General features: G+C 36.3%; 1 protein-coding gene across 3 annotated transcripts; it reads left to right on the forward strand.

The window, feature by feature from the left end:
• Nucleotides 1–6,290: 6,290 nt before the first annotated feature.
• Nucleotides 6,291–9,301, forward strand: LOC106084887 (PITH domain-containing protein CG6153). Of its 3 annotated transcripts, none has more exons than XM_013248835.2 (6): nucleotides 6,291–6,362; nucleotides 6,842–7,040; nucleotides 7,104–7,225; nucleotides 7,305–7,409; nucleotides 7,534–7,619; nucleotides 9,088–9,301. In XM_013248835.2, exons 2-6 carry the CDS (start codon nucleotides 6,843–6,845, stop codon nucleotides 9,210–9,212), a joined length of 636 nt encoding a protein of 211 aa, XP_013104289.1. In that variant the 5' UTR covers nucleotides 6,291–6,362; nucleotide 6,842; the 3' UTR covers nucleotides 9,213–9,301. The 3 variants fall into 3 exon arrangements, with proteins under 3 accessions (XP_013104289.1, XP_013104288.1, XP_013104290.2); XM_013248834.2 differs by lacking the exon at nucleotides 6,291–6,362 and adding an exon at nucleotides 6,369–6,461; XM_013248836.2 differs by lacking the exon at nucleotides 6,291–6,362 and adding an exon at nucleotides 6,529–6,638.
• The last annotated feature ends 17,391 nt before the right edge of the window (nucleotides 9,302–26,692 follow it).

Below are 26,692 nucleotides of genomic sequence, written 5' to 3' on the forward strand. Positions count from 1 at the left end.
AAACCGATCTTGGATCTTGACTTCTTGAGCCAATAGAGCCCGCAATTCTCATCCGATTTGGCTGAAATTTTGCATGAGGTGTTTTGTTATGACTTCCAATAACTGTGCTAGGTATGGCGCAAATCGGTAGATAACCTGATATAGCTGCCAAATAAACCGGTCTGGGATCTTGACTTCTTGAGCCTCTGGAGGGCGCAAATCTCATCCGATTTGGCAGAAATTTTGTACAACGGCTACTCTCATGACCTTCAGCATACGTGTCTAATATGGTCTGAATCGATCAATAGCTTGATACAGCTCACATATAAATCTATCTCCCAATTTTGCTTCTTGAGCCCGTACAAGGCGCAATTCACACAATGACTTCTACAATGTTCAGCATTCATTATTGATATAGCTCCAATAGCATAACAGTTCTTATTCAATATTCTTTGTTTGCAAAAAAAGAGATACCGCGCATAGAACTCGACAAATGCGATCCATGGCGAAGGGTATATAACCTTCGGCCCGACCGAACTTAGCACGCTCTTACTTGCTCTTAATTTTTGACAGTACTTGGCATTGAGGATATCAACTTGTTCTCTTTTTACATTCTTTCTTTATTAACGGTTTCTCATATATGATGAAATTTTCAATCGGCAGACTTGACATCCCTAATGATGTTCATGGGGCCTATCCACTTTATGTTTTCGCATGTGACCTAACCTTCTTTTAGTGAATCCTGGAAGAAAGCTGTCAGTAATGATTTTGAAAACATTTTAGAGTTTCAAGAAAATTTTTGTTTACCAACATTTTACAAATATCTGACATAGATCAGTGAACAATCCTTTGAATTTAGACCCCTCCGCTTGATGATTTGTTAGAAATGGAGGCTAGACCATAAATAGCCCTCATCTGCAGAATATTATTGTTTATGTGTTTTAGCACATATCTAACTAAATTTTTTTGTTTAGTTATCAAACAAACCAATCAATCAATCAATTATGCAATTGATATAAAACTAAATCTAATTCCAACATAAACAGCAATTTAGAAGATTGTATTTAATCGAGCCATAATTTAGTGAAAGAAAAACGAAAAACTAAAGAAACATTTACTTGCATGACTTTAAAACAGTTCATGATCATCATCAGTATATATATATACAAAAATGCAAATATATACAAACTCTCACACACACACACACTTATACATACATATATAGAGAAAGAAGAAACAGTATAAACCTTTAAGGATTAAGGAAGAGGAAACCAGCGGCCGAAAATCCAAATTGAAACAGAGCAAAGCAGAATAATACTAAAGAGAATTTAACAAATTAAGAATTTTATATCACATACCTAAGGAAGTCCAGTCTGTAGATGAAAGGTCGCAGATGAATACCGTAATGATAGAAAAACGAAACTTCCCAAGAAAACCAACTCCCAAATGAAAACCTACTACCTAATACCCTCCTAAAAACAAGAATTCAAATTCCAAATTCCGAAAGTTTGTTAAATGAAATAAAATAGTGAAACAAACCATAAAAGTGTAGTTTTAATTGATAAAAAAAAATAAAATTTTTTTTCACTTATAAAATTTTTTTTTAAGAAAATTTGGCCAGAATTTCATTTTAAAAAAATAATTCAAATAAATTTTATATAAGCCCCATATTAGTATGATCGGTAAATAAGTTATGTTTGAGGGTAGGGTGGACTCCAGAGTCTTTGTACCGAAAATGAGTATCAATTTCGTACTCTACTCTCAAATAGCTTTTATATAAGTCACATATTACCATGGTCGGTAAATACATCCGATGACCCTTCAATTTGATATCAAATTCGTTTTTTCTCTCAAGCACCTTTTGTTTGAGATCTATATTGTTGTGATTGGTCTATACATCCATTTTGCAGGTTTGGGGCGACCCCCGAGGCACCCGACTCCAACAATAGAAATCATGTTTCGTTTTTGGTAGTCACCACGAGTGAGAGTGCAAAAAAAATTTCGAACAAATCACATTACCAATCTCCGTGATCTGGTGTTTTTGAAAATTAGGGTAAGAGAAGTGCTTTTTAGGGAAGGGATGGCATCTAAGAATAAAAAAAAAATGGATATCAAATTCGGGCTCCACTACCAAATCCCTTTGATTTGAGCCCCATATTGCCATGGTCGGTAAATATTAACCGTTTGAAGGGTATTTTGGGGATGGGGCGGCCACCGGCACCGATATCAAATTCGTTATGAAATGAAACTCAGCTTAGGGGGTTAATTAGGGCGCACCCCCAAACACTTAGCTCAAAAATTGGATATCAATGGTCGGCTAATGTGCCCATATGGGGGTTTTTGGGCGTGGGGTGACCTCCCATTACTCAGACCTACATTTCTATGCCTTATTTGTAATCTGCTGTCGAATATTTTGCATTTGAGTCCCATATTGACATGAACGTCGAATATATCTGTTTGGGGTTGGGGCAGCCCGCTGAGTACTTGGACCCAAATATTAATACGATATTCGTTTTTATACCCTCCACCATAGGATGGGGGGTATACTAATTTCGTCATTCTGTTTGTAACTACTCGAAATATTCGTCTGAGACCCCATAAAGTATATATATTCTTGATCGTCGTGAATTTTTATGTCGATCTAGCCATGTCCGTCCGTCCGTCTGTCTGTCGAAAGCACGCTAACTTCCGAAGGAGTAAAGCTAGCCGCTTAAAATTTGGCACAAATACTTCTTATTAGTGTAGGTCGGTTGGTATTGTAAATGGGACATATCGGTTCATGTTTTGATATAGCTGCCATATAAACCGATCTTGGGTCTTGACTTCTTGAGCCTCTAGAGTGCGCAATTCTTATCCGATTGGAATGAAATTTTGCACGACGTGTTTTGATATGATATCCAAAAACTGTACCAAGTATGGTTCGAATCGGTTGATAACCTTATATAGCTGCCATGTAAACCGATCTTGGGTCTTGACTTCTTGAGCCTCTAGAGTGCGCAATTCTTATCCGATTGGAATGAAATTTTGCACGACGTGTTTTTTTATGATATCCAACAACTGTGCCAAGTATGGGTCAAATCGGTCCATAACCTGATATAGCTGTCATATAAACCGATCTAGGGTCTTGACTTCTTGAGCCTCTAGAGTGCGCAATTCTTATCCGATTGGAATGAAATTTTGCACGACGTGTTTTATTATGATATCCAACAACTGTGCCAAGTATGGGTCAAATCGGTCCATAACCTGATATAGCTGTCATGTAAACCGATCTTGGGTCTTGACTTCTTGAGCCTCTAGAGGACGCAATTCTCATCCGATTTGAATGAATTTTGGCACGACGTGTTTTGTTATGATATCCAACAACCGTGCCAAGTATGGTTTAAACAACCGTGCCAAGTATGATATAGCTGCCATATAAACCGATCTGGGATCTTGACTTCTTGAGCCTGTAGAGGTCGCAATTATTATCCGATTTGCCTGAAATTTTGTACGACGGATTCTCTCATGACAATCGGTCTATAGAACGATACAGCTCCCATATAAATCGATCTCTCTATTTTTCTTCTTGAGCCCCCAAAGGGCGCAATTCTTATTCGAATTGGCTGAATAAGAATTGCAACATATAATTTAATTGTGGTCAAAACAAGATCATATCTTGATATCGCTCTAATAGCAGAGCAAATCTTTTCTTATATCCTGTTTTGCCCAAGAAGAGATGCCGGGAAAAGAACTCGACAAATGCGATCCATTGTGGAGGGTATATAAGATTCGGCCCGGCCGAACTTAGCACGCTTTTACTTGTTTAGTCTCCAATTCCTTTCATTGTATACCCATGCTGTGCCTATCAGTTCACTTTGGCCCCATCCGATATCTTAAAATTATATAGCCTATATTTCCTTCCACAAAAACATACACAATCTGTGAAAATTTTAAGGATATCGGTTCAGTCGTTTTTGATTCTACGGAACAGACAAACAAACCGAGTCCTATATGCCCATTTGGGGCGTTTTTTGAGGGGTAGGGTGACCCCCTATACTTCGATCTGATTTTGTATCTCATATTCGTAATCTACTCTCGAATACCTTTCATTTGAGCCCCATATTGACATGAACGTCCAATATATCTCTTTGGCGGAGTTTTGGGGTTGGGGCGGCCCGATGGGTACTTAGAATCAAACTTTAATACCATATTCGTATTCTACTCTCCAATACCTTTCATTTGATACCCATATTGTCCTGATCGGTTTACCTTTGATTTTGGGTGGTGTTTTTTGCATAAGGGGGAGGGTCCGCCCCCCTTCCGATATCAAAAAATTATATAGCCATCCAGACCAACCTACACAATCTGTGAACATTTCAAGGTAAACGGTTCAGACGTTTTTGAGTTAATACGGAACAAACAAACACAAATTGATTTTTATACATAAGACTAGCTGAGCCCGGCCCGCCCTGCTGCGCCCGAAAATGCTATTTTGGAGAATAGTACTCTAAATTTGGAAATTTCTGCCTTATTTCAGTTGAAAATGTATTCCAATTTTCCTGTGGGTTTTTTTCTACTCTCAAATACCTCTTATTTAAACCCCACATTGCAAAGGTCAGTAAACATGTCAGATTTGAGGGGTTTTTTTGGGGGGTGAGATGACCACGAAACACTTAGTCCAACAATTGGATATCAGGTTCGCTTTCTACTTTCAAATACCTTTAATTTGATACCCATATTGTAGTGACTAGTCTATAAATTCGTTTGGCTAGTTTCGGGAGTGGGCGGCCATCCTAGACACCCCACCTCACATTCTGATATCAAATTTTTGAGTTTAAGTAAGTGTGCCAACAAAATTTCTCTTAAATCGCCCTACACAGCTCCGAGAACTGGTGTTTTTGAAAATTATTGTTAAGGCCCGTTTTAGAGTGGGAAAGTTAAAAAATACCGCAAAAAACCGCAACGGAGTCATAACGAAGATAAATGCTATATGATCAATTTAGACCACTCTGTCCTCTTTCTGATCAGGTTGGGTTCTCCAAATTAGCGCCATTTACCGGCTGTTTTCAATTGGATCAACTAAATCCATATGAAAACGATGGAAAACAGCCTGACCGGCTGTAAACAGCCCTTCGCGCGAGACCACCTTTTTAAATCAGCCTTACGAGTGCATGCAGAAATTACAATAAGTGAGGTTATTATTAGGTTAAAGATGGTCAGAACCTACAATAACTTTTGCTCACTGAACTAATCTTAAACTCTTAATAGGCTATTAATGGTTTGTGAATACGGTTTTTGGTGCAAATGCCTATTAGTAGTTTATAAAGTCTCCAGAACGGCCGTATTCCTCCTTTTCGTTAATACGGCCGTTACACTTTGGTCGTGATTTTCTTGTGAGTCAAGAGCGTTTTGTGACTCGTGAGCCGTGTGTGGGAATAATTTTTGCCTCTAAGCGTGCGTAAGTAAGATTTCTCGTGAGCGTACGTGAGTATGAATGAAAAATCAGGCACACCTCTACTTTAAATAATTCAGCCATAGTATCATAACAACTCGTGCATCATCCAATGAAATGTTTGACAAATCATCAAGTGTAATGTACCCATTTAATATTATAACACTGAGACTGGGCAGCACTGGTGACCGGCAAAATAAACATTCACAATAGATCTTCAATTCACAATTATTACGATAGGGATGTTAAAAAGTGTGAAATAGCCGTGTTTTCAACTTCTGAATGTGGGACAAAATTTTCCACAACGCTTTCCTCGACAACTACCACAATATCTAAGAAATTTGAAAGAAATCAGTTCAGATTTAGATATAGCTCCCACATATATGTTCGTCAGATTTTGGGTAATTTGCAATAATGTTGTTATTTGTTGTTTTTTTAGCAGTTTTGTACACTGAGACGGCAGCCCTTGCCGACGAGGGAATCCATGGGGTCAATCCGGTAGGCACAACCGGCTGCCATCGAATTGTCATTTGTCAACTGTATGTATTATAGTTTGAATATATTTGTTATATTTGATACGGATTGTTTCATAACCCATCTGAAAACATTCACCGAGGTCCATCAAAATTGGTTCAGAATTAGAGATAGCTTCCACTTTGTACCTACAGAGTAGTATAGGGTATCATACAGTCGGCACCGCCAGACTTTTGCCTTTCCTTACTGGTTTTTTATACATATGCCCTTTAATGGAATGTTCACCGACATCTTAAAGCATTTACCGACATTTTAATCCTAATCGTAAATTAACGATTAAACCTTTTTTACTTTAAGGTCGACTTAACCACCAGAAGTCGACTTCGATTTCTTAAACAAATAGTCGATTAATCGATTAGTCAAAAATCGACTTTTAGATCAAAACAAAAACAAAAAGTAACATCGTACAGGATAAAAAGTGAGTCTGCGAAATTGGAATATTTTGGGGATTGGATAAGTTTGGAAGTAGACTAAGTTTAGAGAATTAATAGTTTCTACGACAAAAGTCTTTTGAAGGGTAAGCGCGTTTCTGCTGTCACAAACCCAACAGCAATGCCGTTGGAAGCGGAAAATGTATCCGCTTAAAGGCCGGTAGTTTCATGCAGGAAGACAAACTGCCGCAAGTCAGAACAGCAATTTGCTGCTGCCCATGGCTTATCTGGCGAGTCAATAGATTAAAAACACTCGGTCGATGGTATGGCAAGTGTTAGATTTAATAATACTGACTTTACCCGGAACAGGATAACTATGGGCACCTCAGAGCCTGGAACCATAAAGACACAGAATAATACAATAACCATATATGTTACTCCTCTATTACATGGAGAGTAAACATTTTTTGTGATTTTTATATGATCAAATAACTTAGTGCTTATATTTTTTTTTATCAATTTTTAGCATGTCTGGTCACTCCCATAACCATGGCCATGGTTGCGGCCACGAAGCCACAGATGTAGATCATGCTCTCGAAATGGGAATTGAATACAGCTTATATCAAAAAATCGACATGGAAAATATGGAATGTTTGAATGAGGAATGTGATGGCGATGGTAAAAAAGTTTTCAAGCCCTACGAAGAAAGGTTGGATGTAACAAAGGTAGGCACACAAATCAATGCAACAAATTAGTGATTTATTTAGATTTTTTTATATATCTCCTAGTATGTTCAAAGCGATGCAGATGAGGAACTATTGTTTAATATACCATTTACTGGCAACATAAAACTAAAAGGCATTATAGTAGCTGGTGCCAATGATGATTCACATCCTAGTAAAATGAGATTGTAAGAATCCGTTTATGGCATTTTGTTTGTTGGGGAAATTGTAAAATTAATATCAGATTATCCACATTTTTTGTTAAAGGTTTAAAAATCGCCCAAAAATGACATTTGATGATGCCCAATCTAAAGCTGATCAAGAATTCGAACTAACACGAGATAGTAGAGGTGAAGTGGAATATTCCCCCAAGTATGTTATTATTATAGTCGTTATAATTAATCAACTCCATTCCGCTCATATATTTAATACATTTTTTGGCATTATAAAAATATTTAAAATTTCTATAATATGTCATAAAATTCTTTTATTACAGAGTAGTTACCTTTTCATCTGTTCATCATTTGTCAATACACTTCCCTTCGAACTTTGGTGAAGATAATACAAAGATTTATTATATAGGTATGTATAGAAATATGAACATATTTGAGAATACCAACGACTTTAGATTTGATTATAAATACAGTCTGCAATCTGATTTATTAAGACAGCATAGTCCATTGTGATAACAAATGCAAATTTTGGCCATGAACATTCCACTAAGGAACAGGGGCAAACTTGTGATAATAAAGGAACAATAAAAGAGGAGTACGAAATGTGAAACTTTTTCCCTTATCCAGATTTAAACGATATACTAATTCAAGCAGAGAATATCTCCCATATCCAAGGAGCCAGTATTTTGAACAACTCAGAGGCTCAAAACTGGATAACTATAGGCATCACATAGACTGGAACTTGAGATCCAATATTTGTAGTGTTTTTCGTTATCACGAAAAACGTAGCTGGGAGCTAGCGGGTGCGTCCAATGGTTGCGAATAGTAGAATACTCCCTAAGGAGTAGCTGTAACTGTAGTCACGGACAATCAGCGGTATCTAGTGGAGAGTCTCAGTGCATGGCCGGGCGCCACCGGTACTTGCTTAAATATGGAGTGCCAATGATGCTTGATATGACAAGGCGAGTTATAGGCGCTTTTTAATAACCTATAACCGTCATGTTCCCGTAGCGATCGATCGTATAGAACGGAACGAGCTTGCTCACCTGCGGTGATCACCACCTCCACATGAAAATGTGGCTACAACAACAACAAATGCAATTACATGGCAGCCGATTGTACGTGTCGCATTGACCCAACGGAGTTCTTCATCGGCAAGAGCTGCCGACTCAGTGTACAACACACTGCTCTGTGACACGCGTGGAATTATAATATTCAGATCTGTCAAAATGCCGCCCGCGACGGCTGCTGTCTAAGCAATACCTTTGGGCTGTTATCGCAGAGACCATCCAATCATCATCTTGTGTATGGATTTCCACCGCCCAGAAGCCTTAAGGTACATCTACATGATCTAGAGCTAGAGGTTCAGCGCTACCAGAGAGAAAATCTAAATCAAGCGGCATATCATGCAGGTCTAGACAACATTCATGCAGATGCGGTAAAAAGCTACAGGGTGAATGTAGTCCTTGGAGAACGACCGCCTCCCATTGTACCTGAAGAAATTTACCTTACCCGGGTTAGCATGCCCGCCTACGACGCTGAACGCCTGGGTTCGAATCCTGGCAACACCTTCAGAAAAAATTTACAGCGGTGGTTTTCCCCTCCAACATTTGTGAGGTACTATGCCATGTAAAACTTCTCTCCAAAGAGGTGTCGCACTGCGGCACGCCGATCGAACTCAGCTATAAAAAGTAGGCCCCTTATCATTGCGCTTAAACTTGAATCGGACTGCACTCATTGATATGTGAGAAGTTTACCCCTGTTCCTTAGTGGAATGTTCTTGAGGCAAAATTTGCAATTTTGTCAGAAATGGATAAAAGCTTATCTGTACTATTTATAATAGCAATTTATTGTTTTGTTTTTTTTTTTTCTTTTAGGTCTACGAGGTGAATTCAGTGAAGCCCATCATCATGGTGTTACAATATGCACATATGAGGCTCGTCCAAATGTTAGTGATCATAAAAATGAGGCATTTGATGCTGTAAACAGGACGATACAATAGGAACAGAAAAAAATGAATCTGGTATATGTATTTAGAATAAAAAAAGAACAAAAAAAAAATAAAAGTAAACAAATTTTTGAAATTCCCAACCATGGCTTTAAAGTGTATTTAAATAATTTATTAAAAATAAACTTTTCTATTGAGAAATATTGCATGTATGAAAAACATGTTGTGATAATTATTTGTATGTATAAATAATTAAAAAATCGAGGAAAGAAATAGGAATCCTACGAGGCAGTACAATAAGGCTCGATTAAATAGAATCTAATGTAGAACTCAAAATGCCAATAACTTGTCAGAGCCGTTGCCGTCCGGCCTCTTAGTAAGACTCTCCGTTCGATACTGCTGATTGTCCGCGGCTGCAGTTGCAGCTACTTCGTATGGAGTATTCCGCTATCCGTAACCTGTGGACCCGACCCTTTAGCGGGCAATACCCTAATGTGGAGTCTAAACCAATACTTGGATCACCGATAAGTCTCACGTTCAATACCAAGGATCCTATAAATGTGTCTGTGAAATATTGGGTTGCCCAAAAAGTAATTGCGGATTTTTTAAAAGAAAGTAAATGCATTTTTAATAAAACTTAGAATGAACTTTAATCAAATATACTTTTTTTACACTTTTTTTCTAAAGCAAGCTAAAAGTAACAGCTGATAACTGACAGAAGAAAGAATGCAATTACAGAGTCACAAGCTGTGAAAAAATTGGTCAACGCCGACTATATGAAAAATCCGCAATTACTTTTTGGGCAACCCAATATTTATCATAAATTTTGTGTGTATTTGTTGGCGTAAGAACGTCTAACTCCCATCACTCCAGGCTATGACTCTCTGATTATCAATCCCATGGCAGTCGGTTGTAAGGACCGGATTGACCCGATGGCTTCCTTCATCGGCAAGGGCTGCCGCTTCAGTGTACAACACACTGCTACAACAACTCTCTGATTATCTGCATGTAGAGCCTCAGATAAATGTTCTCAGTAAATCAAATTTCGATGAAAATTTTTATGAAAACGTACCTTTGGCAAAATGTTCTATGAAAATCGATTTCATTTTAAAATTTTTCTACGAAAATCCAATTTTAGTAAAAATTTTATATAAAAATCGATATTTTGACGCAATTTTCTATGAAAATAAAGTTTTGATGAACTTTTCGCGAAAATAAATTTTGCTACTGAGACAAAATAAGTTGATGTCAACGATCGGGATGGGCTGACTCCAGTAAGACGGAGTTGGTGATTTTCACTTGAAGATATAAGATACCGGATTTTAGAGTCTCGTCTTTGGACGCGAACCCCCTGAAGTTGTCGAAGAGGGCCAAATCTATAGATCATATTATCGAGTCATAACTGTCCTGGCAGAGGGATAGGTAGGAAACAGACGAAAACCACTACGTGCCTTCTATACTTGTAGTAGGATGTTCGCTAAAATTTGGGGAGTAAACCCACCTTAACGTCCACCTTAACGTCACTTTTACAATGCCAATAAAATATCGCTTGCCAAATTTTAAAAAAATTGGAGTAAAAATGTGGGTTCCAGAGCCAAAATACCAAAAATCGGGGGTACATTTATATGGGAATAACCCCTAAAGTTTGATCGATCTAGACCATATTCGGCACAGTTGAAGATAGGTTTAATAAAACTCCCCGTTCCAAATTTCAGCCTATTCATATAAAAAAAACTACGAATTTTATAAGCTTAAGATGTTTAATTTGGAAATTTTGCATCCGATTAGGTTGAAATTTGGAACGGGTGTTTTATTCGATTTTTTTACAACAGTGCAGAATATGGTTTAGATTACACTGTGGTCGTACTTGTATGGAAAGAGCGGCCAAAAATGACTAAAAGCTGCATTTATTACCCGATTTCGCTGAAATTTAAAACACTGACTTGTACTATGCATATCGACTTTCGAACCAAATATGGTCCAAATCAGACTAAAAATCGATATAGGTGCATATAGACCGAATTTCGCTGGATATAGCTCCCATATAAACAGATCTCTCGATTTTACGTTTTGAGCCCCTAAAGGACGCAATTTTTATACGATTTGGCTGCATTTTTTCGCAAGACTGTGTGAAAAAATGCAACAAATGTTATGACCCCTCCCATATATTGGAGTTTTGATCTAAAAACACCCCAAAACAGAAGACGATTGCAATACCTGTAAGTAAAAGGTATTAGAGAGTGAAAGAAAGCGCTAGTGTCGCATAAAGAAAACAAAGCCACATAACCAATACCACGGACACAATCGAAAACTTACAAAAAGAGATAAAGGCAGCTTTAGACTTTTGTTCATAACTTCGAGAGTTGCACAAAGTTGCAGCTGAAATTTTAAATGTAGCACCTTAAGACTATGTTGTTGTTGTTGTTGTTGTAGCCACATTGTCATGTGGAGGTGGCAATTCTCGTCAAGCTCCTGTAGGTGAGCTACCCGATCTGGTCCAAAGGACCGATCGCTGCAGGAACAGGTCAGCCATTGGTTATTTAAAGGCGCCAATAACTCACCTTTTCATATCGAGCATCATAGGCACTCAGTATTTGTGCAAGAGCCGGAGCCACCCGACCTCTAACTGAGACTCTCCACTCGATACCGCTGATTGTCTGCAATTGCCGTTGCAGCTACTCCATATGGAGCATTCTACTATCCACAACTTAGGTCGCGCAAGGTAGCTCGCAGCTGAGCTTCTCGTGACAGCAATGAACCCCACACAGATCGGACCTTAATGTTCAGCCTATATATGGTGCTCACAGCCATCCCTTGCCTAAATCTTAAGATCATCATTGACATTGGTGTAAAATATCAATGGGGAGTTCAAAGGGGAAAAAAACTAAAATCTTGCTCGAACCTCAATTATACTGACAAGATAACATTACAAAACATGCATATAAAACACTAATATTAAATAACTTACACAACAGCTTAACATACACAATTATGTTTTGTTAATACCTTTCTTTTCAACATTCATTATAGATTTTGTCAATATATTGATTTTTTTTATTAATATGTTGTTTTCACTTCACTATTGCACTAAACTCACATCTGATACCAAGCAATTCTATCTTCCCTTTTTTGGTGCTATTCTTCAAGAGTACCGTTAGAATGCATTAATCACATGTTTACTTTTGAGATTCTTAACATCTTAAGAGCTAGGGTTGGTATTCTATTCTGCTTTCGAAATAGCCGCTGAAATTTGTAATTGTTTTGCGAGCAAAATTTGACAGCAATCAAAAGTTATTGTTTTCATACCAAAACACGTTTCTCTATCTGCACTTATTGTTTTCTCTATTTTATATATTTTGTCTCAAATAAATGCGAACCATTGAAACCAATGAAACAAACTAAAATGATGCCGGCAATAGTTTCAAGGGTTGCCACTATAATAGATTTTGCTATTTTCCTCACTATAAACAGAGTGATTCAGGCAACGTTTTTTTTTTATTTTATTTTAAAAAATAAATGTTTCTTTCGTAAGAAACTATTGTAATAAATCTGTACAAAGTAAAAACGAGTGTGAAAGAAAGTGTTAAGCTTTTGGTCTTGCTATTACGACAACATTATTTTTATACAAGGTAAAGGCAAAGGCTTTTGGAAAGTTGAGCTTATTTAACTTATACCAACGAAAATACTACAAAATCTAATTATTTTTACAAATAAAAACTGAATTCGTTTCTTTTTAAATAGTTTTGTGTTTCATTATTTATTAATTTCGAAGGGGTAGGGTTTGGTTGGAATTGTAACAACATTTATGAATTTGAGTATGGTCCACACTCACATTTGTGTGTTAACATGAACATGTAGCAGCTGATAAATTGATTAATGCCATATTTAATTTTTATATGTAAATGGCAATATTTTTGCCAAAGAAACCCAAAAAAATCAAATTTGGTAACTATGTCAAACCATCGAAAGAACGATTTAGGGACATTTTTCCCGTAAAAAATGTAGTACCAGCCTTTAAGAGTTAAGGTGTGTACTATATTGGCGGTGAAATTCCATATAAAAAAATAGCGGAAAATATTGATGAAAAGTATTTGTTTCGCTATAACATGTTTTTTTGACTAGCGAAGGAAAATGTACATTTCACGACGTCCAAAAAGTACACAACCATCGTCGATGCGTAACAAGTCGTTTTCCTACGCAAAAAAACGCGATCGCCAAACATCTTATTGTAACTGTGTTAGAGATCTTGCTCACATGTACTTAAGCTGAGTATTCTGTTCAGTTTTTCGAGCGGAATGCTGTCAAACTCCATATAAAAAGACTTCGGCGAAATGTTGGCTGAAAATCGCGGAAATGTAATACTCTGCTTATAGTCAAGGAAATTGCAAAAAACTACTATAGTGGCAACACTTGAAACTATTGCCGGCATCATTTTAGTTTGTTTCATTGGTTCTTTTTTCTTTATTTATTTGGGACAAAATATATAAAATAGAGAAAACAATAAGTGCAGATAGGGAAACGTGTTTTGGTATGGAAAAAAAAACATTTGATTGCTGTTAAATTTCGTACGCGAAACAATTAACAATTTTAGTGGCTATTCCGAAAGCAAAATAGAGTACCAACCCTAACTCGGGGTGGAAAAAATTTAATATTTGTGGATGCATAAATAAAAAAGTATTTGTATGTAAAAGTAAATGAATATACTTCCAAAATAAATAAAAACAAGTAAAAAGACATTAAGTTCGGCCCGGCCCAACTTTGAACGCCCACCATCTTGGGTATATATGTAAACCCGCTTTCGTCACAATCCGGTGAAAATTGGATAACGTATGCAACCAAATTCGGCACGGACATTGAGTGGTCTAATAAATATAAGTCACTGTTGAATTTTGTATTTCAAATTTCAACAAAATCGGGTAGTAAATAAAGCTTTTATGATCTTAATCGGAATATCGGTCTATATGTTATAACTAAATACAGTCCGATATAGCTATATCTAAATAGAGTCCGATCTGACCCATATTTGAATCGGGAGTTGGGAAGCGCAAAAATAATCTATGTTTCAAATTTCAGCGAAATCGGTACAAAATAAAACTTTTAGTCTGATACAGTCCATATTTGGGATAAGTCCGATGTAGTTCATATTTGTGTCCTATGTTGGGGCGTAAAATTACTCACAATTTCAAATTTCAGCGAAATCGGGTAATAAATAAAGCTTTTATGGGCTTCAGACCCTTTATCGTCAAGATCGTCAAGATATGGCAGCTATATATAAATATATTCTGATCTGAAGCATTTTCAGATGTCGGGAAGCCTTAAACTACTCACTGTTTCAAATTTCAGCGAAATCGGATAAAAATAAAGCATTTATGGACATTACACCTTTTATCGGCAGATCGGTCTATAATGCAGCTATATCCAAATATGGTCTGATTTGACCCGTTTAAGATCTTAACCAGCGTGCGTCAAAAAGACGTATCTGTGTCAAATTTCAGCTCAATATCTCAATTTTTGAAGGCTGTAAAGTGATTACAACAGACTTTGTAGGGACGGAAATTGATATTTCGATGATTACCATGGCAAAACAATTAAAGGTGGTCTCATTTGTACAACAACCACAAGTCATATGGTGCAATATGCCATCTTGTCATCAAGCTGATGGTCGTTCTGTCAAAACACACAAAGAAATTTGTGTACGTGTGCGTACATGAGTAGAGAATATGCGAGAAAGAAAATAACAACAAAGAGAATACAAACAAAAGTATGACATCTTAATACCGTCAAACCTGGCCGGCTGGTAACAGCTGTTCGGGTGAGACTACCTTTTTAAATCCGCCTTGGGTGTGATTTAGTAGAAAGTATAATATATTAAGCAATTGTGTGTGAATATGATGACACCAGGAAGCATGCAGATTTAAAAAGGTGGTCTCACTCGAACAGCTGTTAACTGCCGGCCAGGTTTGACGGTATTAAGATGTCAGATTTTTGTTAGCTTTCTCTTTGTTGTCATCTTCTTTCTCGCATTTTCTCTGCTCATGTATGCACACGTATACACCCACGCACACAAATTTCTTTGTGTGTGTTGGGAAAAGGTCGATCAGCTTGATGGCGGATTGCACCATAAGATTTGTGGTTATTGTACAAATTAGACCACTTTTAATTGTTTCGCCATGGTACTAAAGCTGGAAATGTTTGCAACAATTTATGGCCAAGCCGATCGTCTTGATATTCTAAGCCGATGAAACCATGTCCATCCCTATGAAATCACGATAGCGTTCGAACGAATGAGGCTATCTCCATTTCCAAATGGGCCATATCAGTTCAGATTTCGATATGCAAATTTGCTCAAGAACTTTTCATTAAGGAACAGAGGGGATACTTCTCCATATCAATGAATGCTGTACGATACAAGTTTTTAAGTTCAATGATAAGTTATCTCCTTTTTATTGCCGAGTCCGAACGGCTTGCCGCAAAGCGACATCACTTAGAAGAGAAGTGCGGCTGATTACCTAAGGTAAATTTCTCACAAGTGTCGCCAGCTCTAGGAGAGAATAACCACAGCTAAACATTTAATTTTATGTTTTCGCCGGAATTTCGACCCAACTCACATATAAAGTGATCTTTCGACTTGACTTCTTACTATAGGAAAGTTTGCTTATAATAATTTTTTTACAACTTCCAACAAATGTGGCAAGTACAACTGTCCATATCGGTTTATAACTTGATTTAGCTCCCATATAAAACTATATCCCGATTTCACATTTTGAGCCCCTAAATGCCGCAATTGTTATCGAATTTGGCTGAAATTTTGCACGCAGTGTTTTTTTTACTACATACAATGATAAAATTGAAATGCAGCAATCCTTTGGTTGTGGACATAAAAGAAAATTTTTCATAAAAAACTTTGAACAGTAAATCTTTTCCATTAATGGAATAAAATTTTAATCGGCAGTTTTTTTGGGAATCTCTCTCGAAAATATCTGGCAACCGTGCTAACGACTGAAACACAGCACAACAACAAACGCAGCATAATGAAACGGTGGGAGGAGCGACCGCGGATCATCATTGCTGTCCATTCGTTTGTTTGTTTATACTAACAACAACAACTAGCAGTATCAACCAATGGTGCCCGAAGCGACCACGGAGGCTTTTTGTATGCCTGTTGTTGCCTTATCACTGATCTGCACAAAGAGAATAACCGAAACAAAGCAAGTGCATTTCCTTTTATATTCTGATAAAGAACATTTGAATACAAATCAAACAGAAAGCTCAACTTAACGGAATAATCATATGTTCGTTCATTATCAGTGTTATCAATATCGCATAAACTACAATAAGATCTTTATAGACAAGTTCGGACAAACATAGTTTGGCGAATATGGTAAAAGTATCAATGGCAAAAAGTATTAAAGGCAAATGTACTGACATAACTATAAAACAAAGTAAACAATGATGAATACTAGCGGTCCGCTACAATAATAAATTTAACCTACCTTTCATTCTTCAATGGAGTATAAAAATCCCTTAACATAAGAGAAAAAATTGGACAATTTACATTTTTTAATATTTTTAAATTTTTATTGTGTTTTTTTCTGTTGTTGTTTATTATTTTTCCATATGAAATATCATCATCATTTATTATTTTCTCTTTTTTGTTATTATTATTATTTTTGGTTTGGTTGATAACTTCTTTTTCTGGTTTATCATTGTTGTGGTGTTTGGTTTTTAGTTAATTTGGGAATTCTTTTTCTTCTGGTTGGTTGGTTGTTTTATAAGAAATTGTGAGATTTGTTCGCTTGTTGTTCATATTTTTGTTAAGGGTTTGATTTCTTTGGTTGGATGGGGGGGAAGGGGGACATTTGTTGTAACTTTTGTAATCCTTCTCTTTTCATGTTGTATTATGTAGTATGTGGTTGGTAAAAATATAATTTTAATTTTAGCTTGTTCGTTCTTGTTTTATGTTTATAATAATAATCATAATAATAAATTTGTTTATAACAAAATTGACAAGAGTGTAGAAAAGATGCGTGGGTGAGTGTGTGTGTGTGGGAATGTGGGTTTAGTGTGTATCGTATCGTGTATGAATTGCATATAGTGTGTGATTTTCAATGAGAGAAGGTTGAGAATGTGTATGTGTGGTGTTTTTGGGTTGGGGTGAGCAGGTAAACGCGTGTAAGTACGTGTGAAATGTGAGATTTTTTTTTTATAAATAAAGATTAAACAAAGCATTTGGTTATCAATTTTTAAAAAGAAACATTTGCAACAACCTTCAAAATACAAATTATTTAATGACCCTTTAAAATCTGATCAATTAAAAGTTTTTAGTACGCTCAGAAAAATGCTACATAATACCGAGTGGCACAAATGCTGAGTGCGTATGATACTCGATATGACAAGGCGCGTTATTGGCGCTTCCTGGGATGGGTGAAACATCGGGACTCAGCTTCCGACAGAAAAAAGGGATTTCGCCAAACAAGCTGGGAACTTGGGTTCCTTTTACCAGCAGTCATGCACAATAGCTGCATTCGTCTTGCACGCTTACATGGATTAAATGGGCTAAATAACGAGACGGAGGTTTTGGTTTTTAACGTGGTTGTATTGAAGAGAGTGTGTGTTGTCGTCGACGGCTAAATCCAGAAAGAGGAAGTAGGACTTGAGTGGAGCTCACCGTATTTCGTCATAATCCGGTAAAAAATTCATAATTTATGCACCCATAGCAGCTATATTGAAATATGATCCGATTTGGACCAAATTCTGCACGGTCTAATAAACACAAGTCCCTGTTAAATTTTGTAGAATAAAATATTGGTCTTTTTGGCAGCTATATCGAAATATAGAGCGATCTTAACCACAAAGGATACGGATGTCGATATGTCTAACATAAGTAACTGGGTTAAATTTCAGCGAAATCGGATAATAAATGCGTCTTTAATGGGGCCAAGTCTTTTAATCGAGAGATCGGTCTATATGGCAGCTATATCTAACATGAGTAACTGTCCCAAATTTCAGCGTAGTCGGACAATAAATGCGTCTTTTATGGTGCCAAATCTTTAAATCGAGAGATCGGTCTATAAGGTCCAAATCTGGACCGATCTGGACCAAAATGAAATAAGACATCAAAGGGCCTAACACAATTCACTGTCCCAAATTTCGGCGAAATCTGACAATAAATGCGTCTTTAATGGGCCCAAGACTTTAAAACGAGAGATTGGACCGATCTGAGCTAAATTGAGGAAGGATGCCGAGTGGTCTAACACAACTCACTATCTTAAATTTCAAAATCCGACAATAAATGTGGCTTTTATGGGCCTAAGACCTTAAATCGACAGATCGGTCTACATGGGGGCTAAAACAAGATATGGTCTGATATAGGCCATCTTTGAACTTAACTTGCCTATGCAAAGTTTCAGCTCAATATCTCCATTTTTAAAGACTGTAACGTGATTTCAACAGACAGACGGACGGCAATGGCTTAGATTTATTCGACGATCAAGAATATATTTTATACTTTATAGGGTCGGAAATGGATATTTTGAAGTGTTGCAAATGGAATGACAAAGTTAATATACCTCCATCCTTCAGTGGTTGGTATAAAAATGATTAACGGTGGTTTTCACCTCCTAATGCTGCCGAAATTTGGAAGGTATTGTACCATTTGATATGACAGCCATGTATAAATTTCTCCCCAGAGAGGTGTCGCACTGCGTCACGCCGTACGGACTCGGCTATAAAAAAAGGAGGTCCCTTATCATTTAGCTTAAACACTCATTAATATGTAAGAAGTATGCCCCTGTTCCTAGGTGGAATACTCATAGCCAAACTTGCATTCCGTTGAAGTAGTATTGAGTTCTATGAGCAAAATACATAGTAGCGACAGTATAAATATCGAAACGGGGCACCAATCAACTCAGCTTTAATGTTGTTGTCTTTGTTGTGTGTTGTTGTTTGACTTTTGTTTGTGTTCTGGCGAAGAATAGAGCCCGTCGGATTTCTCAATAATTTAATGGGGATTTTCGCTTCAAATGAAGTCAGTAATAGTCATATGCCCCAAAAGCAGAGCAATAATGCTCTATATTGAGAGTGCCATAGCATGAAGATTGCAGGCCATGGCATGATAAGAAATGAACATTTGGTTACATGGCATAACATGTATTGGCGGCGTAACTGACATACCTTGGCATGACATGACATGACATGCCATGTCATTGCATACATTTGTTTGCTACTCAACATGAAATGGAATGTGAAATGTGCATTTTTGCGGCCGTATTCACAAAACTTAATGTAGATTTGAAATAGGTTTATTTGACATTTCTATAAAGGAAACCTGTCAAAAACACCTTGTGTGGAAAACGATGCTGTGTTGGTTTATATTGAATATATGTATATGTATATGGAATCAATTGCTGAATACAAGGAATTGAGGTTGGTCACGTTGCAACATTATTTTGTAATTATTAACATAAATAATCGAAATAAAATTAGATTAAAATTATTTCCAATGTTTTTATTGGTTCCTTAGGGGGTGGAATAAACAATAACGGTGTGGTACTAAAACCAGTAACAGTCTGGTGCTAAAACCAATAATAGATTGGTATTATGATTGGCCACCGTAGCGCAGAGGTTAGCATGTCCGCCTATGACACTGAACGCATGGGTTCGAATCCTGGCGAGACCATTAAAAAAAATTGTAAACGCTGGTTTTCCCCTTCTAATATGGGCAACATTTGTGAGGTACTATGCCATGTAAAAGAAGGCCCCTCATCATTGAACTTAAAACTTCGATCGGACTGCACTCATTGATATGTGAGAAGTTAGCCCCTGTTCCTTAGTAGAATGTTCATGGGCAAACATTTGCAACTTTATTAAAACCCATACCAGTTCGGTAATAAGTCTAGTACCAAACGGTACTAATCATTTTATGTTTCATCCTTACCACCCGGTATTGTTTTTGTACCATACTGTGTTGCTTTACTGTAAATACCGTATGGTACTGAAATGAGCACGTTTGGTATCAACTTCTCTCTGGCTCTAAGGGTTGCAACGTCATGACATGCATAGGATTGAACATTTGCTTGTATGACATGACATGTGTAGGAATACTTCAAGATGTCTTGTCGAGGTATGTTTTTTTTTTTGCTAAACAACTTGAAAGAATTGAAATTTGACAATACAACTATACCTTTAAACTGATTGGGTAAGAGCATAACAATTGTTGTTGCACATTTTTCTTTTAAAAAATAGATTTTTGATTATGAATTAAAAAAAAAAAAGTTTTTTAATAAATTATTTTCGTGATTATTTTTGTATGTTCAGTGTTCATATGATTTAGTGTGGTTTTTTTGGTTTTTCTTTGATGTACGATATTTTGTTATATTAGTTATCTGGGTACAAACTTAACAATTTCTTTCGGTTAAATAATGAATTTTCATTTGATTTTTCTTCTTGGTTATTTATTGGTTTATTTTTATCAATTTATTTTTTTTTATTCATTTGTTGCCAGTGTTTCTTGGGGTGATCGTTAGCTTCAACTTTATCTTTGTCTGCTTCTTATTATGCTGTTTAGTAGTAGTTTTGCAGTATTTGAAAGGGGGCCAGGAGAGAGCGAAGGAATTTTTCTTAATGCATTTGAGGGGCGGGGGTTAGGTGAATGTGGCGTATTCGCTTTCTTTTAGGGGTGGAGTAGTGGGGGATGGGCGGGGAGTTTATTCAATGGTTAGTCAATGCGCGTGGTTTAGTAAAACAGTTTTCAATTGTTTTATATGGTTTTTTTTTTCTTTTTCTTCTCGTATTTTATTTATTTTTAATTTATGTGTCGTTTTTGTTGTTGTATTGCGGGATAATATGTAACAATTGCAATGTATTTTGTATGTAGTATTTTATTTATTTGATTTTTTTCTTGTTGTTATTTATAAATTTGTTTTATTTTATTAATAATAGGTTGGTTGTTGTCGCTTTGGAGATTTTTTTTTGTTTTTTGTTTATTGATATTTTTTTGTTTTTGGTTTTATGCTTGTTCTTTTATGGTATTTGCCTTGGTTGTTATTTGTTATTATTAATAATAATAATAATAAAAATTTTTTGGTTTAAATTGTTCACTTTTTGTGTTTTTTTGTTGTTTCTTTTTGGTTTTTATTTAGCATTTATATTTATTATCATCTATTACTCTAGTTGTTTTTGTTTTATGTTGGGATTTTTTGGTTTTAGTTATTTTTTTTATGCATAGTTTATTTTAATTAATTAGCTTATTAATTATTTTAGCGTTCTGTCTATAATAATGTTATTATTTGTTTTTCTTTTTTTATTTATTTATTTATTAAACTTACTATACAAGCTCTCTAATAAAGTTTTCTGTCTTAAATAATTATGCGTTCTTTTTTGTGTTTTCTTTTACTTTTCAATGTCGTCTGTTTGTTTTGGTTTCTTTAAATTTAAAGTTTTGTTAGATTTTAAATTTCTGGTAATTTTTTGTTTTTTTCTTTTTCTTGCATTTGATTTTACTTAAAAAATAAGTTTTATTTAGCGTCATAATCATATGCTGGGTTTTAACAAATATTTTTTTCCTTTAAATTTTTGTTTTTCTTTTTCATAATTGCAGCAATTTTTTTTTGGTTTTTATCTTCTTGGTAGTATTTATAGTTTTTTTTTTTATTTTATTTTATTGCTAGATGTCTAAAAATTATTTTATTTTGTAATAATAAAAATTTTTTTATTGGTTTTTGTGTTTCTTATTATTTCAATTTCGTTTTATTTTTTGTCTATAATTTTTTGGTTTTTTGTTTTCATTTTATTATTAAATTTATTTATATAAATTTTTTTTCAATCATGTTTTTTTTATATATTTTGTTAGGCTCTTAGAGTTTATTCTAAACAAAGTATATTTAAATATTTGTTATTTTTTTGTTTTAGTTATTAAATCTGTTAGGGTTTGTTCTCAATCCATATTTTGTATTGGGGGTGAGTAGCTGGGTGAATGATCATTGCTTGATTTTGACGATTTTGTGTTTATTTTCGATTTTGTGTTTTATTATTTTTTCTAATAATGATTTATTTAATTTCGCTGTGTAGTTTATAAAGATGATGTTGTGTGTATGTGTGTGTGTGTGTTTATATGAATTACGAGTGATTGCGTGTTTGTATGTGTGAAACTGTGAGTGTAAAAAAATAACTACATTTTCTTAATAAAAAGGACTTGCTTTCAAAATCACTTTTAAGAAGCTGTTTGCTGAAGCCATTAAAAATAAAAAAAATGGAGTAACAAAAAATATATATAAATAAAATCATAAATAATAAAAACAAAATTTGTATTGTCTTTAAAAATTATGCGAAAAGTAAACAGAAAATAATTACACAATCAGGCCTGTTCCAGTTATCGATAACTCAAAACGCCTTATTTCTTGCAAAATTTGCAACATCGATGTTTGAACACATAATCTTATCAACCCTCTTTATAATAAGGGGAACCTCAAGTGATATCAAATCTTAAAAGGGAAGGACTTAAAGCCTGAACAGAATAATCGCGTTGAGCTTTGGTTTTGAGCGTCGCTTTGCAAAAATGCAACTCCGCACACAAATCTCACAAAAGTAACACGCCAAAGTTAAACAACTACTTTGACGACTAAAAACACTATCTACATGTGGCAGCACTGAATGACGCTCATTTTCAAGCATCAAATTTGAAAATTTTTTATTCTACCACGTTGCTTTTGTGGGATTTAAAAAAGTGGACTCAATCAAACAGCTGTTAACAGCCGGCCAATTACAGTATTAAGATGTCAGGTTTTCGTTGGCATTCCCTTTGTTGTTCTCTTCTTTCTCTCCCATTCTCTGCTCATGTTCGCACACGTATACACACACGCTCACAAATTTGTTTGTCGTGTGTGGCAAAACGTCGATCAGCTTGATGACGGTTTGCACCATATGATTTGTGGTTGTTTGTACAAATAAGACCACCTTTAATTGTTTCGCTATGATTTTCAAGCATTAAAGTTTAAAATTTTTTAATTTTACGGCGTTGCTTTTGTGGGATTTGTGTGTAGAGTTGCATTTTTGCAACGCGACACTTAAGAAAATACAGGCAAAACTATTGTATTTTATAATTAACCAACTGAATCCGCCCAGTTCCGCTGCGCCTTCATTATCACCACGGGAAAAATATGTTTTTTTTCTTAATACCATATGTAACTCCCCAGGGCAATTTGTTTATCTACTCTCAAATACCATACCCTTTACTTGTATTGCATATAGGCATGATTGGCCATTAATCCCATTTGGGGAGGGGTTTGGAGTCCCAAATTGTCGAGATCGTCCAAAATGCCCAATTGAGTGGGTTTTCGGGTCAGTGCGACACCCTAGGTACTAGGACCAACTTTTTAATATCAAAATCGTACTCTACTCTCGAATACCTTTATTGTCATTATTGACCAATATTCCTTTTTAAGGATTTTCTTGTGTCGGGGCGGCCCCTAGGTATCGTGGACTTAATAATAATTATCAAATTATTACTCTACTCCCGAATACCTTTCATTTGAGTGCCATATTGTCCCGATCGGTCCAGTTTTATTTTTGGATGCTGCTTTTGGGGTAAGGGGGAGAGTCCGCCCCCTTCCTTTATCAACAAATTTTATGGCCATTGCTCCAGTTCATATTCGTATTCTACATTAATGTCCAATATGCTTTTTTGAGGGGGTTGGGGCGGCCCCTTAGGTACCTGGACCCAATTTTTAATATCAAGTTTGTACCCTACTATCAAATACCTTAATTTGAGTCCCATATTGTCCTCATGGGTCCACTTTTTTTTTGGGTGTTGCTTTTAGGTAAGCGGGAGAGTCCGCTCCTCTTCCAATATCAGCAAATTATATGGCCTATTGCTTCTTCCAGACCATATTCGTAATCTACTCCCTAATACTTTTCATTTAAGTCCCATAGTGTCATTATCGTTTAATATGCTTATTTGAGGGGGTTTTGGGGTTGGGGCGAGAGTCCGCCCCCTTTTCGATATCAACAAATTATATGGCCTATTGCTCCTTCCAAACCATATTCGTGATCTTCTTCCTAATACCTTTCATTTGAGTTCCATATTGTCATTGTCGTCCAATATGCCTATTTGAGGGGTTTTTGGGTCGGGGCGGTCCCTAGGTACCTGGACCCAATAATTATTATCAAATGAATTCTCTACTCTCGAATACCTTTCATTTGGGTCCCATATTGTCATTTGGGTCCCATCAGTCCAGTTTTAGTTTTGGGTTGTGTTTTTAGGGTAAGGGGGAGGGTCCGTCCCCTTATTATATCAACAAATTCTATAGCTTATTGCTCCCTTCAGACCATATTCGTAATATACTCCCTAATAACTTTCATTTGAGTTCCATATTGTCATTATCATCCAATATGCCTATTTGAGGGGTTTTGGGGTCGTGGCGGCCCCCTAGGTACCTTGACCCAATATTTATTATCAAATTAATACTCTACCCCTGAATACCTTTCATTTGAGTCTCATATTGTGTCGATCAGTCCACTTTAATTTTTGGGTGGTCCTTTTGGGGTTGGGGGAGGTTCCGTCCCCTTACGATATCAACAAATTCCTTAGCTTATTGCTCCTTCCAGACCATATTCGTTATCTACTGTCCTTTCATTTGAGTCTCATATTGTGTCGATCAGTCCACTTTAATTTTTGGGTGGTCCTTTTGGGTTTTGGGAGAGGTTCCGTCCCCTTACGATATCAACAAATTCCTTAGCTTATTGCTCCTTCCAGACCATATTCGTTATCTACTGTCTAATACCTTTGATTTGAGTCCCATATTGTTATTATCGTCCAATATGCTTTTTTGAGGGAGTTTTGGGGTCGGGCGGCCCCCTAGGTACCCGGACCTAATTTTTAATATCAAGTGTGCCCTATCAATGCGTCCTTAAAGCTGGTAAATTCTTCATAGAGCATATATTCACACTGCCCCAAATCCTGGAAATGGCCAAAGAGACAAAGGCATTGGTGTCAGAATACAAATTCAGATTTCTAGATTATCTAGTATACTCGGCATAGACCCTTCGCATCAGAAATAGTTAGGACGGATGGCGTATTTAATACCATTTATCTGCCCCGAAATTGTTTTTAATTTGAAGAAATATACCAAAATCTCATTTTGTATGGGAAAAACATTTTATTGAAGTTATTGTTGTTGTTGCAGCAGTTTTTTGTGTTCTATCTTTCGTCTGCTTGATTCTGTTGAGTGTCCAGATCCAGGAACTCCGCGATTAAGATGGGGTGCGTCCAGAGGGATCTGGGTCTGGCTGGGCACTTAAATAGGTGTCGTGTGGTCCCTGGTCAAAATCGGAGGCGGTGCAACTGCAGGCGATGATTTTCCAAGGACTATATTCACCCGGTAGCTATTTACCGCATCTGCTACCGTGTCTGCATGAATGTTGTCTACACCCGCATGACATGGCGCTTGATCTACAGTTTCTATCTAGTAGCGCTGAAACACGCTCAAGATCATATAGATCTACCATAAGGCTTCGCGTTGATAAAATCTTTGCCTCCTGAACGAGGTGGTCCACATGAGAACTGAGGAGACAACCCGTCGCAGTTCAGAGGGCGGCATTCTGACAGTTCTGAATATTATTCCACTGCGTGTCACAGAGCTGAAGAGACCACACTGGCGCAACATAACTTACCACAGACCGGGCAATTGCTTTCTATGTGGTCAACAAGGAGGATGGCTAGAGGTTGAACAATGCTGGAGATAGCACCCCGACTGGGAGAACTCCCTGTTTCTCTCTACGGTGCTTCAATTTATTATTCCTAAATTCCACAAATGACTGGTGACCACACAGATAATTCACGACCCAGTGTTTCAGGCCTGGCCTGGCTGGAGATATAGTCCGAACTTAACCTATGCGATAAAAAGTTTGTATTATTTCAACAGGCACACGGACACTATAAAAGTCATGGGGATCGAGAATTCGTTACGCATTTAAATTTTCATTATTTAAGGAAACATTTAACAAGTGTTGTTATAAGGCAAATACAACAAGTCTGCGTTCAAACTTGTCTTCCAAAAAATTGTCAAATCAAATCGTCAAGTACAAGTTATATAGCAGGTGGACATTGAAACTGTGATGATCTGGATTTGACTAAATCTAAAAACAAATCCTGTCCGTTTACACTGTGTTTTTTGGGGATTTAAATGACATGCACAAGCTTACATGCGTATATGAGAATGTGCATATCACACACATGTATACACAATTCTTGAAAATAGTTGAATTTTTGGTACTTTTATCGATTATTCAGCCATGAAATCGGATTTATTTGGGATTTGGCCAATGTAAACGTACTTATACATTTTGTCCCAATTTTCGAGAAAAATGTCCCTAAATTAAACATTGCAGCTTCTCAATTGCCAAAATCTAGAAATTTTGGCCTGCCATCTAGTGGAACCTTAAAAGCTCAAAATCCAATTAGGAGATGTAAACTATGCTTAAGCCTATTTTATCTTATTTGTGGTAAATTACTACAATATAAATTAAAAAAAAAAATA

The sequence above is a fragment of the Stomoxys calcitrans genome, chromosome 3 (genome assembly GCF_963082655.1).
Source record: "Stomoxys calcitrans chromosome 3, idStoCalc2.1, whole genome shotgun sequence".
Classification (NCBI taxonomy): domain Eukaryota; kingdom Metazoa; phylum Arthropoda; class Insecta; order Diptera; family Muscidae; genus Stomoxys; species Stomoxys calcitrans.